At 33.3% G+C, this 18,875-nt stretch overlaps 1 protein-coding gene across 1 annotated transcript; it reads left to right on the top strand.

Annotated features, from left to right (window-relative positions):
* LOC109719826 (expansin-A4) lies at positions 16,642-18,224 on the top strand. The gene is made up of 3 exons (XM_020246645.1): positions 16,642-16,692; positions 16,862-17,174; positions 17,449-18,224. Exons 1-3 carry the CDS (start codon positions 16,689-16,691, stop codon positions 17,750-17,752), a joined length of 621 nt encoding a protein of 206 aa, XP_020102234.1. The 5' UTR covers positions 16,642-16,688; the 3' UTR covers positions 17,753-18,224.

The raw sequence follows: 18,875 nt of genomic DNA, 5'->3' as shown, positions 1-18,875 counted from the left end.
CCCAAAATGCTTGAGTAGGATTAAGAGTTTAGCCCTATTATATCTTATATATAGAATTATCTGGGGTCTCACAATCTCCCTTCCTTTAAATCCTGACGTTCTCGTCAGGCTCAGACTCACAAGTATCAGGCGATTTGAGACTCCTCTTGCTAGTCTTCCTAACTCAGCCGAGACTCATCTCACACTTCCGGCTGGTAATTGGTTCTGATACCAACTGTGACGCCCCAACTTTCTAGGAAGTTATCCATCATAGCTAGGACTACTATGCTCCTAATACGCTTAACTCTCTTAACCTCTTGACCCTAATTATCACCCAAAATACTTAAGCCAAGTTAAAAATGTAGCTCTATTATATTATATTATATTTATATATAGAACTATCTGAGGTACGTCTCACACTTATTTTCGTTTTTAATCGGTACTAATATTCTTTTTATGGTGTTCTAGGCCTTATTGACATGCTAGACAAGCTCAGTGTGGTTATGTAAGAACTAGGCTCCGTCGGAATGCATGAATATGTTTTTCGATATATCTTCTTAATTCTTTTGAGAAATTTGTATATTTGATTAATAAGGATTGTGATCAATTCGGCATTTAAGTTAGTTTTTCGAAAAAGAAAAAATACCTTATAGGTGAAATATACTATCCTATTAATATACTATCCTATCAAATTATAAATAACAAGGTTTTTAAAAAAGTAAAACTTAAACTTCTTACTTTCAATCGAGTAGGACTATTATACTTTTATTAGTATAGAGTCCTTTGTACTCATAAGTTATTTTTGATGTTGGGGTTTTCGAATCGACGATCCACACTGTTAAATATAATCTAGAATATTTGAAACTTTTAGAAAATAAATTTCGTAAATTTTTGAAATCATTATAAAGCCCATCAAGCGGGTATAAAATGAACGGTCAAAATCGAACGACCTCCTAAGAATAGATAATCAGATCCTTCAATTTAAGATCGGGGTTATTAATCTTTATTTAGGTAGTGAATAGAATTTTCTATCAAATATTCAATCTATTCCGATTCTTTTACATTGTTAAACTAGCAAATATTCCACACTGGTCGTTAAAAATTGTCAATTTTGTGAGCTTTTGATCGTAAGGCAAATGATATCGAAAAATTATAAAATTTGATTTCTAGAAGTTTTAAATACTCTAGATAATGTTTAACGGAATGGATCGTCGATTCGGAAGCTCTATCACAAAAAACAACTCATGAGTATAAAGATGATCGTACTCATAAGAGTATAGTAGCCGGGGCTCCTTTCAATCATATTGATTTTCTTTTTTATATATACGGAATAAGTTATTCCGACATTTAGATATGACCTTAAGAAGAAACGGACAAGAACCGAATAAAACTGGACTGACATAGCGCTGAAAGGGAAGCAATTGAGTTTGAAAATAGACGAAAGTGTTAACCAAGCTTAGATGTCATTCTAAACTTTTATTAAGGACTCAAACCAAACCATGAGCTTGAGTTATGGATTGGTTTGAGCCCTTTAGAAACCATGAACTTCCTCTAAGGGACAGGCATTGATCTCAAAAGACTTGTAGCTCATGTGCAACTCACATTTTATTTATTTATTTTTTACTGTGAAAAAACCAAGTATAGGGTGTTTACACAATGCATATCACCACAAAATTTTTGATTTTCTATATGATCTCACAATATATTTGGTTCAACCACCTTTATATGTAACTTAATGATCTTTTGCGACTATCTTTAGCTGTCACTTTGCTTTATTACTTAGCGCAAAATTGTTCATTCTAATCAAATTAAAAAAAAAGAAAAATTGATGTTGGGAGCTTAGGACTAGGATCTGCACTAAGACCACATTTTCTGAAAAATCAATTATGCGAGAAATGACTCAGAAATAGTGTTAGCAGCAACTACTTCGTTGGTTCATCTACCACATAAAAAAATGTTTGGTTAGTTAAGCCCATCATAATGGGCTTCGTTGTGGGTCGGCTTTTGGCCCAAATTTTGGTTACTAGGCCCATATGAGGCCCTAAAATGCAAGCCCAATTTGGTTTTGGTTATGTAGTTTTTATATATTCAAATTTTGCATGATCAAGTAAAAAAAAAGGCGAGCGCAACTATACAAGGCCTTATAAGTAAGTGGGCCTCCATTCTCCATCGAAGTTGTCTACGAGCGGTGTATTTAGGCCTCATTTATTAGTACTGTAAAATGGTGGAGTTTCAGTGATGCTGTAGAAGGTTTGGAATAGCACGAATGTGTTTCAGAGCTTCTCTTTCTAAGACTATAATATGATGGTTGAAGCCGTCAAAATATCTCTACTGTCGATCAACTTTGCTCTTCTTATGTCGTAAAATGGTGGCTAGAAAAGTAATAGCTAGTTAAGTAGTTGTTCTTTTGCTTAGTTGTCTAAAAGCTCGCCGAAAAATTCATCTTGAGTCAAGTCAAACCGCCAATTTGATCTCTCGATCGAACCTATCTCACAATATCCATATAAAGCTAATTTCCCGATAAAGCAATACGAGCCCCAAACATCTTAGATTTTTCATTATACACACCAAAATCATGTCTCCAATTTCGAATATATATATATACACACCAACCATATAAATTGAGTAAGAACTTAATGGCTGGTATATGATATTTTAAGTTTGAAACTCAATTACTTTATAATTTTAGCAGAGTTCGTTTTTAAGAAAAAAATGAAAAAGGAAGGGGCATAGAGATTGTTTGAATACTTTTTGTTCTTTAATTACTTTTCTCTTTTCCCCATGTAGCCACCAAAGTAACAATAAATAAACCCTCATGCATTAATTCATAGCTTAATGAACAGAGCAGTAGCATTAATTATATAAACTTAATATTATTATTGCCATTGTCACGATGTTATTGTTGTAGCTGTACACACTGCAGGCCCATGTGAATTTTGCTACAATATGCACAATAAGCCTCTTTATTTGACCAAGATTTAATTCATTCTCATTAAGAATGAAAAGAGTATTTTTTTTAAAAAAGTAGGAACAATTCATTGCACAGCATATGAGAACCACAAAATAGTAGTGCTGTGTTAGCTAGACATGAAGCACACACAGGGTCACATGATTTGTACATTCATTAAGACCCTGTCTCCACATCGAAATTAAGTTTATAATAGATACTAGTAGCGTATTCATTATGTATATAAGTTTATTTTTTGGAAATAAGAAAAATCACTTTGTAAGTGAAATTTGTCATTATATCTATAACAAACAGAAATCAATATGTTATAATATATATATATATATAATTAAGCTGGAATACTATTACTAGTAAAACACTTTTTTTGCTATCAAGTTTTTAACCCTTGGATAAAAAATTGTAAGGTTAGGTTGATATTAGTCAGTTAGAGTTGAGTGGTCCCCCTAGGGTTGAGTGGTCCCTACTGGGTTATAGTATTTAATCCAATGGTTAGAAATGATGAAAAGAGTTGATCCAAAGGCTAAAAAACTGATAGCAATAATGAAATTTTGCTACTAATAGTAGCCCAGTCCAACTCTATATATATATAGAACTAGGCTGGAATACTATTAATAGCATCAAATTATTAGTGTTATTAGGTTTTCGATTTATGAATGAGAAAATATACAGTTAGAATAATGTGAGTCCCCCTAGGGTTAAGTGAGTTATTGGTTAAATAATATAATCTAACGGATGAAAATAATCAAAGGGTTAAATCTAACGGCGGAAAACTCGCACCAAACACTTTATACTATCGATAGTATTCCAGCTGTACCAAGTATCAAGTGCTTGGTACTTTTAAAAGCATAGGAGCTCAATTATATATATATATATATATATATATATATATTGCTTGTAAATTTTTGATAAGTATCTTTTTTTTTGTACCTTTTCTCTTAAATTTTCAAAAAATCTACATTTTTACACCTTAACATTTCAAGTTATTTCATTTAGCCTCCTCCCTTAGGATTCTATCACTATTCTATCTTTTTTTTTTTATAATTTATACCGAAAATATTCTCTAAAATAATAAAATATATTAAAAATTATTTTTTTCTTATATAAAAATAATAATAATTTGATCATTTTGCCCTCTCTATTAATATGGTAACCCTCTGAAAATATTTTTTACAATTTTAAAGAGACAAAATATAAAGTTTTGAAACTCCGAAAGAAAAAATAAAAAGTGAAATAGTTACAGAGAGTTTTATGTAATTTAACCTATATTTTATTTTATGGCTCTTTTTAAGGAGTTTTCATGTTAAATAAGACAGCTCAAATACACCCTAGCCTACACAGTACCTGTGTTTAAATGTGATGTTGGACTCTAAGCTTGATACATCCCTCTCAATGAAGTGATAGATTTTATATTGTACTTTTTGGCACAGCAATTATATATTTAATTAGAAAAATAAGAGAGAGAGAGAGAGAGAGAGAGAAAAGAGTCTTTTGTAATATACACGCAAGATTTTATTAAATTTCATACAACTCTGTTTGTTCAGCTGGTGAATTTTAGTATGATTAATCTGTACGATTCGATATAGACGGTGCAGATTAATTCTACTAAAATTCAGCATCAGAATCAGATTTTTTTTACAAAACAATTCTCTAAAATTTGATAATTTGCAAAATAATCCTAACCTTCCTTTTGGTATGTAGGCGCCAGGGTGAAGATTTTTTTTGAAGACGGTGAATTATTCATCGCCTTCTTAATTTTTCACAAAGATGCTGAATCATTCACCACCTTTCACTTATTTATTGTTTCTTTCTATATCTCATATATAATACTAACAATCACATAAAAATTTTAACAAATCACATATAATTTTAACAGCCTGAAAATTCTAATAATTTATCCATATAATTTCATATAATTTTAACAGCCTAAGAAATAGAAGACAACGGTGAATGATTCACCGCATTTTAAAAAAAATGGACAATGCAAGTAACGATTCACCGCCTTTAAAAGACATGGAAAAACACGGTAAACGATTCACCGCTTTTCGAAAAATAATCCCACGTGGTTGCTACACGACGAAAAGAGGATTAATTTGCTAAATATAAATTTGGCAGAATTATTTCGTAAATTATAAATTTTAAAGAATTATTTTATAATAAAGTCCGTCAAAATCAATCCGGTGCGTAGCGAATCTTACGCACGGGGTTGTACCCACTTTGAACACTATTTTGTTGCAGAGGCAAAAGGTGAGGAGGGGAATGAACCACATCACTTTGTCCGGGATTAGTTTCATTGCCCTTTCATTGTCATAATGATATCAAAGAAATTTATTGTAGTTAGAGAATTTGTTGTTTTTGGAACTTAAAAGGAGATGAGTGTAATGAGCTTCATGAGCTCAGTGAATTGATTGGCACTAGTCTTAGGGGTGAGCATCGGTCGGTTCGGTTCGGTTCGGTTCGGTTTAATTTTTACAGTTTTTTAAGATATCGGACTGAACCGAATTAGAGGCACAAACTGAACCGAAGGTTAGATTCGATTTATTTGATTTAATTAAGTAAATTATCTTCATTTAGTTTAAATCTTTTTAGCCTACTAAAAATAAGATATATTCATAACTAATTTTATGTTGAAAATTATTAATCTAAGATAAGAATAATTAATATCTCTAATTATTTAATTATTATGTAAAATTAGTACATATTTTTTTGGGTAAACTTCAAATACCATCCCTGCGGTTTCGTCGTTTCTCACTTTAGTATCCTGTGGTTTAAAGTGTATCAAGTTAGTACCATGTGGTTTCATTTTTCTCTTTTGTCAGCTCCTCTGTTAATATTTTGTTAAATTGTATATAAAAAACTTCAGATACCCAATCTAGATTTATCGAATATTTATTTTAATACGCTTTAGTTTTAACTTTGTCACTGGTTTAACGAAAAATAATTAGTGTAATGAATAATAAAAAGAGAAAAATAAAATCATAGGATTCTAAATTGATACACTTTAAACCATAGGATACTAAAGTGAAAAAGTGCGAAACCACATAGATAGTATTTAAAGTTCTTTCTTTTTTTTTTATAATTAAAGATTAATACTTATTGAGTTATTAAAATTTTGATCTATTCGATTTATTCAGTTCTTTTGGTTTTTTACTTTTAGAGTCGAACCGAACGGAATTATATGTAAAATCGAACCGAATCAACTTATTTGGATCCTTGACTTTATATTGTTCAAATTTGATAATTGATGTATGTTTTTAATTAGCTTATGTGAACTTTGCACAAAAAAGTTTAGACAGTAAAATGTTTATGGTTATGTTTAACTCATTTTATGTACTTGTTGCATCACTCTTCCTGGAACTATTCTAACAATTACAGATATCGTCGAGCCCAGTTATGCTGCAGATTAAAAATTTCGGTTTGCTATTTTAACGACTTCAAAGAATATAGTGATATATATGTATATATGTATGTAGTTGGACTAAAATACTATTGATAACAAACGAACTGTATTATTACCGATTTGTTGTTTTCGATGAAGCCTCCAAAAATTATATAGCACCAATACCTTGGTGCTTGTAAAAGCACCCCAGCCAGAGAGCTAAACATGTGTACTTTTAGAAGTACAATGACGTCAGTGTTATCAAGTCATTTTCGATGCCAGCACTTCCAAATCGACGATTGAATCCGTTAGATTTGATCTGAAGCATTTGAAATATATAATAAACGACTCGGATTACTATCAAATTTTTTTGATAATCGAGCTTCCATCGATGATCGATATCGTTGAACATGATCTAAACTATTTAAACTATTTAGAAATAATGTCTGATATCATTAATAGTAGATCACAAAATTTATCTAGGCTATTTCAAATTATACAAATAAGCATAAGATTGTTACGAAAATACTGTGGATCGTAAGCGCAAACCAACCATCCAAAAAATACGTGCTGATAAGAAGGGCGAACTTATCGCACTTAAGAGTTCAGCCGCGCTAGCCCTCACGGGCTTTAACCAAACTCAACCATCTGGATGCTAGGTCGGGTCTCTTGCCGTTAGGTCTATTGTGGACTGCAGCCGCACTTAACTTATTAGACTTACCCAACTCAACCTTTAGTCTTTTGGGCATATTATCGCAGGCCAAAAAATTGGTCCTCTTTTAGTTAATAATAAATAGCCAACAAACACATGATATGAATCAATGGCACAAAACAATTTGCTCTTCATTGGGGCAAACCAAGTAGGTGACCCTCATTGCTGTCCCTATCTAACTTTCCAATTTCTTTTCCCTCCTCCCCCCTTTTTGTCGTGCTCATGCTTCTTTGAAGCCTCCTCACAATTAATGGGAGGTGAGAAGCACCTTTCCAAGAACCTAAGAAAATTAAGGTGTGTACCATACATTCTACATAGAGATCACATGGCCGGTCCATTAGTAATAGTAGAGAGAGCTAGAGAGGCAAACTATCTATCGCAGTTGGCTAAGAACTTGATGATCGGTATTCGAGATTTCAAATCCAAAGTTTATTTGCTTCATATTTCGGGCTGCTCGGCTCATTTCTAAAAAAATAAACGAAGCAAATAGTTTGCTGCCTTTCTCTCTGTCTCTCTCAAAAACGCACCACGCATAGACGATCTCTCCAAGTGAGAGTGATCAAATCAAATACTAATGTGGATGGGCCTCTCCACCCAACTATTTGTAGCCAATGTCATGGATAGCCCCACCACCACATGGGTGTTTGGACACAAAAACCCTAGCAATGGAGGCAACATTTGCCTACGTTTTGCACTTGCCCCGTCCTCTAGCCAATGTTCATTGAAAGCAAGGGATCAGAACCACTCATTTGAATAGCTCCAACTCCAGAACCCTGCTCAGGAGGGACCATTTTGAACTGAGTGGCCCTTTCAAAGGGGGCATTGCATGTGTCCTTAGACTCTAACCGACGCGAAGTTATCACCCGGACCTGGTCCGCCACATCAGTCATCGAACGGTTGCGACTTATGAAGAGCGGTGCGATGAATGGCAGATAGCTGGGCGGTTCACAGCTGACGTGACGGACGAAGTCGAGGGAATAATTTTCTCCTAACCAACACATAGGGTTGATGGATAGAATCCACATGCCTTGCGGGTGAGGTGTTCTCTTGATTGAATGGATTTTTAGATGGCCCATGCATATTAAAAATGTTGCATCCAAGTGTGCTTGGGCATTTTGACAATAAATTTCAAGGGCTAGGCCACTTTTTTCCTTTTAATTTGAACTGCATATAATGTTTTATGTTCTTCCTAGTCATGAGCTCGATCCCTTTGTAATTCCTTTTGGTTTTATTGCAACAAGAATTAAATTTGATAACGTAAGTTGCAAGAAGTTGAAGAGAGATCAAGAAAATGTAATGGAAAAATAGGCTTATATATATGTGGATTGGTGAAAACATAGGGATTTTGTATATAAAATATATAATGATATTACTCTTCATAAAAACTTCAAATTAAGTTTCTTTTTACATGTATGATGCCTAAGTTAGTTGCACACTATTTGGAAAAGAGCAATGCTACATCCAATTTAATTTTATATGTCTAAGATTGGTCTCTTTTGGCACAGCAAAACATATTTATAACCAAATAAGGTGTCACATATCTAGAGTGCAAGAACATGTAATGAGCACAATTATGCCAAAGATCAATGAGAAGATCAGTAATTTTGGCAAAAATTGTTTGTTTTACTAATTAAGAATTTCAAACACATTTAATGCGTTAAAATGATATCCTTTAGTGGGTGTTTGGCTTCTGGAAAAATATTCTGGAAAACAGTTTTCTGTCCGGAAAGCAGTTTTCATCCACCTGGTTCCTAGGGAAAAATAGTTTTTTTAGAAAAAAAAATTTTTCCTAGATTTAGAAAACGTAGTATATTTGTTTTCAAATTTTTTATCCTGAAAATAAAAACGGTGAAAAAATAGTATATATTTTTCATAATTTTTTTTTCGAAAACAGTATTCCATGCTTTTTTCAGGAATCAGACACGTGCAATAATTCTTCAGCACTAACACTACAAGTTAGTACAGCAAATATGAGAGACCACTAAATAAGTTATCTTGATGGTCTCATTCGCTCTCTGAGAGGTACTGAGTTCAACTTTTAATATACTGTGCCAGTCAATTTTGAGCGAAAAAAAAAGGAGACAAAGAACGCAGAATCACTAATACTTTTCTAACCTAATTCTTGATCTTTCATCACATTGACTTACAATAACTAAAGTGAAAAAGAAAAAGAAAAAGGAAAAAGGTGAGGGGGAAAAAGGGAAAAGATCAAAATTAAGTACCAAAGCTTCAAAAAGTGGTAATCTTTTGATGTAACACATTGCCTAATTTGTTGGCCTCTTTTTCAACCAATTTATTATAGAGTTAATGACTTCAACTTTGGGACGTCGACGGTTTGCATGTCCATAATCACTTGCATGAAATTGGGGCCACCTGAATTATTTTTCTTCTTTTTGTGCAGTGTTATTTTGTGAATGATGAATAAGCGGAAACAGATGCGTGAAATTTTATCCAAACTTGAATCTGAACACAATGAGTTATCAATTCTAAACAAATATTATTTCAATTATGGATATAGATAACGAAAACCCATCACGTTCGGGTTCGGATTCGGGTATGATATATTTTTGTTTGCACTCAATCCGAACCAGAATTCAAACCCAAACTGGTTTTCTATTATGTAATATAAGAAAATTGAATTTGCTTTAAATTTTAATTTGTGTACGTATGATATGTTTCGAAATATGGTAAAGATCGAAGTAATTTCTTTCGGGTCCGGAGTTTTGAAATCAGTCATAAGTCAAAACCATTAACATCTCTAATTAATAATGTTTAAACATGTTTGTTTGTTCTAAAGCAGAATAAAAGTATTAAATTAGAGTTTTTATATCAAAATTATCTAATTTTTTATTTGTCAACCAAAACCGTGCTTTGGTGCCAATACAAGGAACTCAACAAAATGGTATATATTGGTTTTTGGAAATTAAATTAACAATAAACAAAAGATCAATAGTTTTATCTTTTCGAGGAGAATTAAATATATTACAAGGACAAAGATTTTACTAATCACTTTGTCTACGCTTCATTGAACTTGAGCCAATTATTAAATTACAAGATAATATAAACAATAACTCAACAAATAATGGGTAAAAGTCCAAGAATATTCGTACCCTTTTGGAGATTTTCTATAATCTAGTGGAAAGAATAATTATCACACCACGTCCCATCATTGGAAGATCTTGTGTAATCTATTCTCTATTTCCATTGCTTTTGCGGAAACATATGCTGTGCATTTTTCAAAATATTGCTCTTATATATTATTAATAGGGAAATATATGTTGTTAAATATTGACGATAAGTTGAATTATGTCACATGCAAAAATTTTTAAAAAAACATAATACTAATATGATTTATACCATAAAATAAAAATTGAAAAGAGTTACAAAGTTTGGCTCGTGTATTTTTAGAAGCACGAGAGTCTCCTTGAAACATCTAGAAAATAAATTTTATCAGTTCTTGATATCATTTACTTAATGAACGAAGGAGTTTAAAATCGATAGTTGAAAATAAAAATCTCACAAAAAAGTTATCATATGACACTAAAATTTTTGATGAAATATATATATTGATCTTTGTTTTATATAGTATAAAAAAATTTTAATTAAAATTTTATGCGATTTGAATATTTTTATATTATTAGACTTGCAAACGGCTCACCACAACCATTAAAATTGTTGATTTTGGACTCCTTTCAATGACTACGTGAAATAATATAAAAAAATTACGAAATTTATTTTCTAACTATTTCAAATACTCTGTATCAAGCCTACTGAGCTGATCATCGATTCGGAAGCCTTAGTATCAAAAATGATTTGATAGCACGAATATCCCCGATGTTTTTAAAAGCACACAAGCCTAGCTCAAACTTATATACCATTAATCTGAAAGATCGATATTATAAAAAATAGTTCAGAAAGAGTTTTAATACTTTTGAGCTTAATCACGTACGAAGTATGCCATATTATTAATGCCAACACGTCACCCAGCTTCTCTCAAACTTATATACCATTAACTTAAAAGATCAATCTTATAGAAAATAGTACGTCCAGAAAAAGTTTTAATACTTTTGAGCTGAGTCACACACGAATTATGCCTTATTATTAATGCCAACACGTCACCGAGCTTCTGAAAGCAGCATTACGGGGGCCCTGTTGATTGTATTCCTCTTGCACATGGCATCTCCTTTTGTCTTATGCAGGATTATATGCATTTGGACATAACACATAAGTATATCTCCTTGTGTCACAATTATAATAATAAATATACATGCACATAAAACACTCCACCCCTAAGATTTTGCAATTCATATGCATGTGGGGGTTGATTTTGTAGAAATTAGGTTACATCCAAAATACCCAAAAAAAAATAGACCAGTTGATAGCTCGATTGGCCACAAAGTCCAGGACCCCATGTGCACCTAACCATCGCATGGGCCCACCATTTTCATGGATAAATAAATTAAATTTATTTATTGATTTATATTAAAATATTAAATTACACTTCTTGTTCCTCAAACTATGAAGCGCAAGATATTTCACCCGTGTGTTTTCGCACTTTTTTATTTTAATATCCTGTAATTTAAAATGTATCGATTTAGTACTTCGTGATTTTATTTTTCTCTTTTTATTGTCTCCTGCACTAATTTCTTTTCATTTAATTAGTGACAAAGTTAAAATTAAAAAGTACTAAAATAAATATTTGATAAACTTAGGCAGGATATCTGAAGTTTTTTTTTATATAATTTAACGAAACATTAACAGAGAAAACAATAGGATACTAAAGTGAGAAGTGCGAAACCACCTAAGTGGTATTTAAAGTTTACCCTAAAATTTAATTTATTATAAGTTTCAATTGTCACGTTATTAATCACAACACTGTCGCGTAACCTTCACACTAGCGACACATCACTATTTAGTCGATTAAATTGTGCTTTTGTGACTTAATTTTAACAATATAAAATACTTTGAATGGGAAATTTATAATAAAATAAAATTTGAAAATAAATCAAGTGTGTATTTATTTATTATTTATTATTTAATTGTGGGGCGGGAGTTAGATGTGGACTATTCATCTGATTATGTTAAGGTTCTCCCAGTTTTATTCCTGCAAATCATAATGTTGTCCCCAAATTAATTAATTAGAACTTAGAAGGGGATACATTAAAAACTGTTTTATATTAAAAATTATTTTTTGGTCTAAAAAGTTTGAATTATGTACTGTAAATATTTTGGTGATGATTTTGACTTATTAATGAGGTTTAATTCGCCAATTTAAATTTTTTACTATGGTTTTAAATATATATATATATATATANNTATTGTTGAATTTCGATTCCCCAGATAAAGGGTTTTGAGGATATCAACTCCCCAAGAGGTATGTAAAAGTGGAATGAAAAAAAGGATTTAATTATTTAATAACATATATTAAAATAATTAATTTTTTAATATTGCACCTAGCTCAAACGGTGCACCGCGCTGCTGTTCGCAGGCATTAGTGCGCAGGGAGATTGGTGGAGCACTACGTTGGTGGTACTAGTTGAGCGATCCTGTTACCGGCAACTCTAAGGGAAGAGAAAAAAGAAAAGAAAAGAAATTTTGGGGGGGTTAAATTTGATGAAATCATACCAATGTATTTAATAAAATTTTTTATCTTTTTTGAGTAAAATTATTTGATATTTATAATTAAAAGTTGTGAGGACTCAATCGAAAAAGGACAGGTACCGTGCATATATAAACACATATATGGTACTCCCAAAACTCACCTAACGCTAAATTATATTTAGTATTTTCTTTTTTCTTTTTACTCTGCTCATAGGCCCCATACACTTCCAACCACCTATGTAAAATAAGTTTGAATTTTGAGGCTCAAAATTTTCAAATTTTAGTAGATACGAAGGCTCGAACTCTGACATCAAGAGTGGCATAAACTAAACCCAACGTAGGAGGTACGAACTCCGAGGTACGAACTCCTAGATTTAACAGAGACGAGTATTAGTGATTTGGTGCTCGAAATTCGAAATGTTAGCACGCACGGAGGTTCAAACTCTGAGGTTCGAATTCAGATCTCAACGTCTGCCTCCCAAAAATGTTTATAAATCAAATTCAAAAGTCGAAGACTCAAAATCCCAAATTATAGTATAGATGAGTACTAGTGATTTGGACGCTTCAAATTCCAAATTTTAGCATGCACGGAGGTTCAAACTCTGACCTCAAGATTGGTCACGGATCATCTTCAAAAGCGTATATAAACCAAACCCAAAGTCAAAGACTCAATATCCCAAATCTTAACACAGATGGGTACTAGTGATTTGGACGCTTAAAATTCCAAATTTTGGCGCACACAGAGGTTTGAACTCCAGCCTCAAGGTCGCTCATTGAGCAGTCCCAAAAACTTAATATAAAGTAAACCCAAAGTCAAAGACTCGAATCCCAAATTATAGCACAAATGAGTACTCGTGATTTGGCACTTGAAATTCTAAAGTTTAGCACGTACTGAGGTTCGAACTCCGACCTCAAGATCGGCCACTGAACACTCCAAAAAGCTCATATAAACTGAACCCAACGAAAGCTGGAATTCCGAAGTACAGGACAAATGAGTACTAGTGATTTAGCGCTTGAAATTTCAAAGTTCAGCACATAATGAGGTTCGAACTCCTACGTCAAAATCAACCACTGAACACCCCGAAAAACTTATATAAAGAAAACCCAAAGTCGAAGACTCGAATCTTAAATTATAGCACAAATGAGTACTCGTGATTTGGGGCTTGAAATTCTAAAGCTTAGCACATATATACTAAGGTTCGAACTCCGACCTCAAACTCGGCCACCGAACACCTCCAGAAACTCATATAAACTAAACCCAACGAAAGCTCGAATCCCAAATTATACGACACTAGGGATTTGGTGCTTGCAATTCCAAAGTCTAGCACATTCTGAGGTTCGAACTCTTACCTCAAAATCGGCCACCGAACACCCCCAGAAACTTATATAAAGTAAACCCAAAGTCGAAAGCTCGAATCCTAAATTATAGCGCAAATGGGTAATAGTGATTTGGTGCTTGAAGTGCACATTTACTCGTCAAACCTCCCATGCACCCATCACCTGCCCACCAAATAAACCCTTGCTTCATGTGAGCCACTACCTAATTGAACCAACAACCATTTATGGCCGTCCATTAATCACGATCTCATCACCATGCCCCTAATTCTTTTGTATTATGTATAATAATAGTTTGAAAATTAAGAGAGAGATTTAAAAAAAAAAAAGAAGAAGTACATTTAAAAGAATTCATACTGTATGATAAAAGAATGTGTCTATTTAGGGTTTGTTTGGTTCCTCCAAAAAATAGTGAAAAATTATTGTCTGAAAAAAAAAATCACAAAAACCATTTTTTCCATAGCTTTCGTTTTTCATATAAAAAATAAGAAAAAGAAATAAAACTTTTCTAAAAATTTTTTAAGAAAACTATTTTTTCTCGAATCTGGACAAACAATTTTTTTTTTTTCAGCCAGAAAACTAATTTCTAAGATATTTTCTAAAAAGTCAAACCGGTGAAAATTCTTTTTCACTAGAAATTTATTTTTCTAAAAAATATCTCAAAAAACAGTTTTGTGACTGAAAATGTGTTTATCATCTTTTAGTAGAATCTCGAAATATTTTATTTAAAGAAAAAGACAATAAATGTTAAAATTGCTGCCAAAATATTCTTAGATTTTTGTAGAAAATGCACCAAAAGGTATTTTTTGAAAAAAAAAGTTTTAAAAATCATATAAAAAGATAAAAACTTACAGGCATTTCTAATCTAAAACAAAAAGTTAGTAACATTACTGTAAAAAGTACTGCATCTACATTACTATATATATATATATTATTGAAAAGAAGGGTTTATTAATGTACAATACATCATTAATTAATTGTACAAATATGGCACGCCAATAATATTTGAAATAAATATAAATCTTTCATATTTATAAACATATAAAGATTTTGTAGCTAGATACATTAATTACAATGTGTAAATACTACAAATTATTTTGGATGGATTTATGATAAAGAATCACCAAAAGATATTCATATACGGTTTCAACAAAGTTCTTTTATTGTAATTTGTAGTATATATATTGACATATATAGTACTCTTTAATATAAACAAAGTCAATGGTAGTATATGTAGTACATGAGTAACCAACTCACAAGGACTTTTGATGGAAATATTTCACAAGTGTATGAAACCTTTTTTTTTTTTTTTTTTTTTTTTTTTATTTGTGNGCAAGGACCTCAATTTATTGGGTTATTATAAATGAAAAAAAGCAAGAGAAAATTGAGACCACATTATTAATGTAAATAATTTGGAGATTTTGGTGATATTGATCTTAATTGGTGGCAATTAGTAGTGAAAATAAAAGTGTATTCATTATTTTGCATATATATAGTTTTTTTTAATATTTTTCTTCTCCTTTTTTTTTTAAACAGTCAGCAGCGTGGATATTCAGTTGACTGAAATAAAATTTAAAGTCTATTCCACTAGGCATAGAATTAACTTATGATCACATTTATGAAAGAAATATGTTTTTACTAACTGTATTATATTTTTTATTTTTTACGAAATTATATGAAAACCTCCAAAAAGCCCTAGTCAACATAATGCTTTTGCAAATTTCACTTGCCTTTTGATTCAAAGTAAACAAAGACTTTGTCTCATAGGCAGAATTTTTTTTTAAATTTTTTCGATAGAAATCGCTTGATAGATAGGATAATTCAGTACTCTCTTATATAAACTATATCGCAGTAAAATTCTAAAATATTTTACTACCATGTAATTTGTTCTTATCAGCTTGTTGTTTATAAAATAATCTTATATTAATTTCTGTCGAAAACTAGATGATACATTTTGAACTAATGGAAAAAGTTCTCCTTCATTGTGAGTTACTCTTAACCCCTCACACATTTGGGTGAATAACACAAGAGGAGAACTTTTATTCAATCTTAAAAAGAAAAAGAAAACTATAATTCTTTTTCAAAAAATAAAATAAAATAACAAAATAAAATAAAAAAGGAAAATGTTGAAAGAGTGCATGTGGGTGAGGGGAGGTAGTGGGCCCCACATGAGGGTCCTTAGTGGTTGGTACTCCCAACCCCCCCAAAACATTTGCATGTGCTCCCCCTTTTGTCCCCATTTACTCCAATCCCTTTCAACAATGTGGAACACCCAAGTTGTCTCTTCTATTTTCTACAAAATAAAAATGAAAAATAACAAATAAAAATAAAATAACAAATTATTTAAAAAGCAAAGAAAAAAAAAGAGGAAATTTTTTTTATTTTTAGAAACTGATGTATACTGCTACCGCCACACTCTCTTTTCTATCAATTACTAGCACCCTCTCCTTCATCTTTTTCTCCTCTACCAAGTAGCCCTAAACCCCACACCACACAATTTCAATCCTCCCCCCCCCCCCCCCCCCGCCCCCCCTCTTTATAACGCTCTTTCTCTCTGTTAGTTATCCTCAACTGGACAGTCATGGTTCCTTCTATGGCTTTTCTTGTTTCTTCTTCCCTTCATTTCTCTTCCTCTTGAGGTAGCTTTGGGATCTTTGCGATTTAGGCAGGGCGCGCACCGCGACATTTTACTGGCGCCAGGTGTGAGTCCGGCCACGATGGGTAATTTCTTTAAACATTTTCGACCAGAAATATAATTGCACATCTTAGTTCTGACATTCCTCAGTGACAGAATTCCCCGTGCATCTGAAGACGAATACACTTGTAACTTTATTTTTTCTTTTTTTTTTTTTTTGAAAAGTGTGTTGATTTTATTTGTCGCATCATGCAGGAGGGGCTTGCGGGTACGGAAACTTGTACAGCCAGGGGTACGGGACGAACACCGCAGCCCTGAGCACCGCGCTGTTCAATGACGGCCTTAGCTGCGGGTCGTGCTACGAGATGCGGTGCGACGATGACCCGCAGTGGTGCCTGCCTGGCTCGATCATAGTGACCGCTACGAACTTCTGCCCCCCGAATTACGGCCTCCCGAGTGACGACGGCGGGTGGTGCAACCCTCCCCGCCCGCACTTCGACATGGCCGAGCCGGCATTCCTCCAAATTGCTCAGTACCGTGCGGGAATCGTACCCGTGGCCTACAGAAGGTGAGATTTACTATCATATACGTTGACTTATTTAGCTAGCCCATGGCTCGAACCCAATCTAAATTAGCTCGGTTTGGATTAAACTAGCTTCATGTCAAATATTAAACTACATCTTTTGTACCATAAATTTGTAGTTAAGTGGGACCAAGTCCTAGTCTAGGTTTGGGTCCACTTCTGGCCCGGACTCAACATGGGGATGTGGTGATCTTCTTGGGCCCAGATATCTGTCACAAAATCCACTCTTTTTATAACTTTTGTAATTCTGGGACTGCAGGGTGCCCTGCGTAAAGAAAGGCGGTGTCCGATTCACCGTCAACGGTCACTCGTACTTCAACCTGGTGCTGATCACGAACGTGGCGGGCGCGGGCGACGTGCACGCTGTGTCGATCAAGGGGTCGAACACGGGGTGGCAGCCGATGTCCCGCAACTGGGGCCAGAACTGGCAGAGCAACTCGTACCTCGACGGCCAGTCCCTCTCCTTCCAGGTCACCGCCAGCGACGGCCGCACCATCACCAGCTACAACGTCGCCCCGGCCAACTGGCAATTCGGCCAGACCTTCGAGGGCGGCCAATTTTAAATAAAAAATTAATTATATTTATTTACTACTGGCTAGCTAGTTTGCAATATACATATATATATGTGTACATTTTCTTTTTCCTCATTTTAGAGAGAGAGGGAGAGAGAGGAATTTGGCTATGCAGAGGTTGCTCCACTTTTAGCACCCGCTAAGTCCCTCTCTACAAACCATAATTAATTAGTAGGGAGATTATATTAATACAAACATAAAATTATATGGATGTATTAATATAATTAGACGGGTGTATTATATATATTTGGTTTTTGGTGAAGGTGCCAAGGACATCTTATTATTAGATTTTATTTTAGTCATTGTTTGTAGCTCCCCCACTTCTCATCACATGGGTGAGAGATGCTTGTGGGGATATGATGGTGTTGTAGTACTTTTGTGGGGTGTGAGAGTTCTATTTTAATTGGAATATTTGAATATGTTATATGTATATGATTCTTCTATTAAAAGGTGTTGATGTAAATATGGGTGTGAGATGCCATTTTGGTTTGCTTTGTCTCCCACAGTGGTAAAATACATGGTGAAAAGCACTTGTCTCTCTAATAAGTGCATTCCTTTCTATTGCCAGATTAATATCTTGCAGTAGGACGGGATGCTTGTGAAAAACAATGATTCTGATTAAAAACTTAGGTATTTGTTTAGTTGTTCGATATGCAAAATGTCTTTCGTATATAAGAAGCAAAAAGCAAAATATTTGAGAGATAATGTTCTGAATGGTCGGATGAATTGAGTTTGCAAAGCAAAATCTCCAGATGCATCTTTATTAGACGCATTCCTTTCCGCTGCCAGATTAATATCTTACAGTAGGGATGAGTGCTAGTGAAAAAAATGTGCCTGATAAAAACTTTTTCCTCACTTCATATCGGTGTATGTTACATTTTGTAAAATGTGTTTTGTATATAAGAAGTAAAAATAATGCGTTCTGCAAACAAAGATTCGAGTTGTCGGGCGAAATGGAGTCTTGAAAACAAAATCTCTAACTTTGAATGCCTAAGCTGTTGCTCTTCCAGCTTAACAGCAAGCAGTTTGGTAGATCCAACTGTAACATTGGACTTTTTGAGAAACTCTATCCAAGCATCACTTTCTATGGAAGCAGTTGCTGGGTCAAATATAG

This window comes from Ananas comosus, linkage group 13, assembly GCF_001540865.1.
Source record: "Ananas comosus cultivar F153 linkage group 13, ASM154086v1, whole genome shotgun sequence".
Classification (NCBI taxonomy): domain Eukaryota; kingdom Viridiplantae; phylum Streptophyta; class Magnoliopsida; order Poales; family Bromeliaceae; genus Ananas; species Ananas comosus.
The sequence above is the reverse complement of the archived record's forward strand: the minus strand, read 5'-3'. Positions and strand labels throughout refer to the sequence as shown.

Coding starts and splice junctions, on each gene's coding strand:
- LOC109719826 (XM_020246645.1), top strand. Junction 17,175..17,448: donor GTACCCGTGGCCTACAGAAG/GTGAGATTTACT, acceptor CTGGGACTGCAG/GGTGCCCTGCGTAAAGAAAG.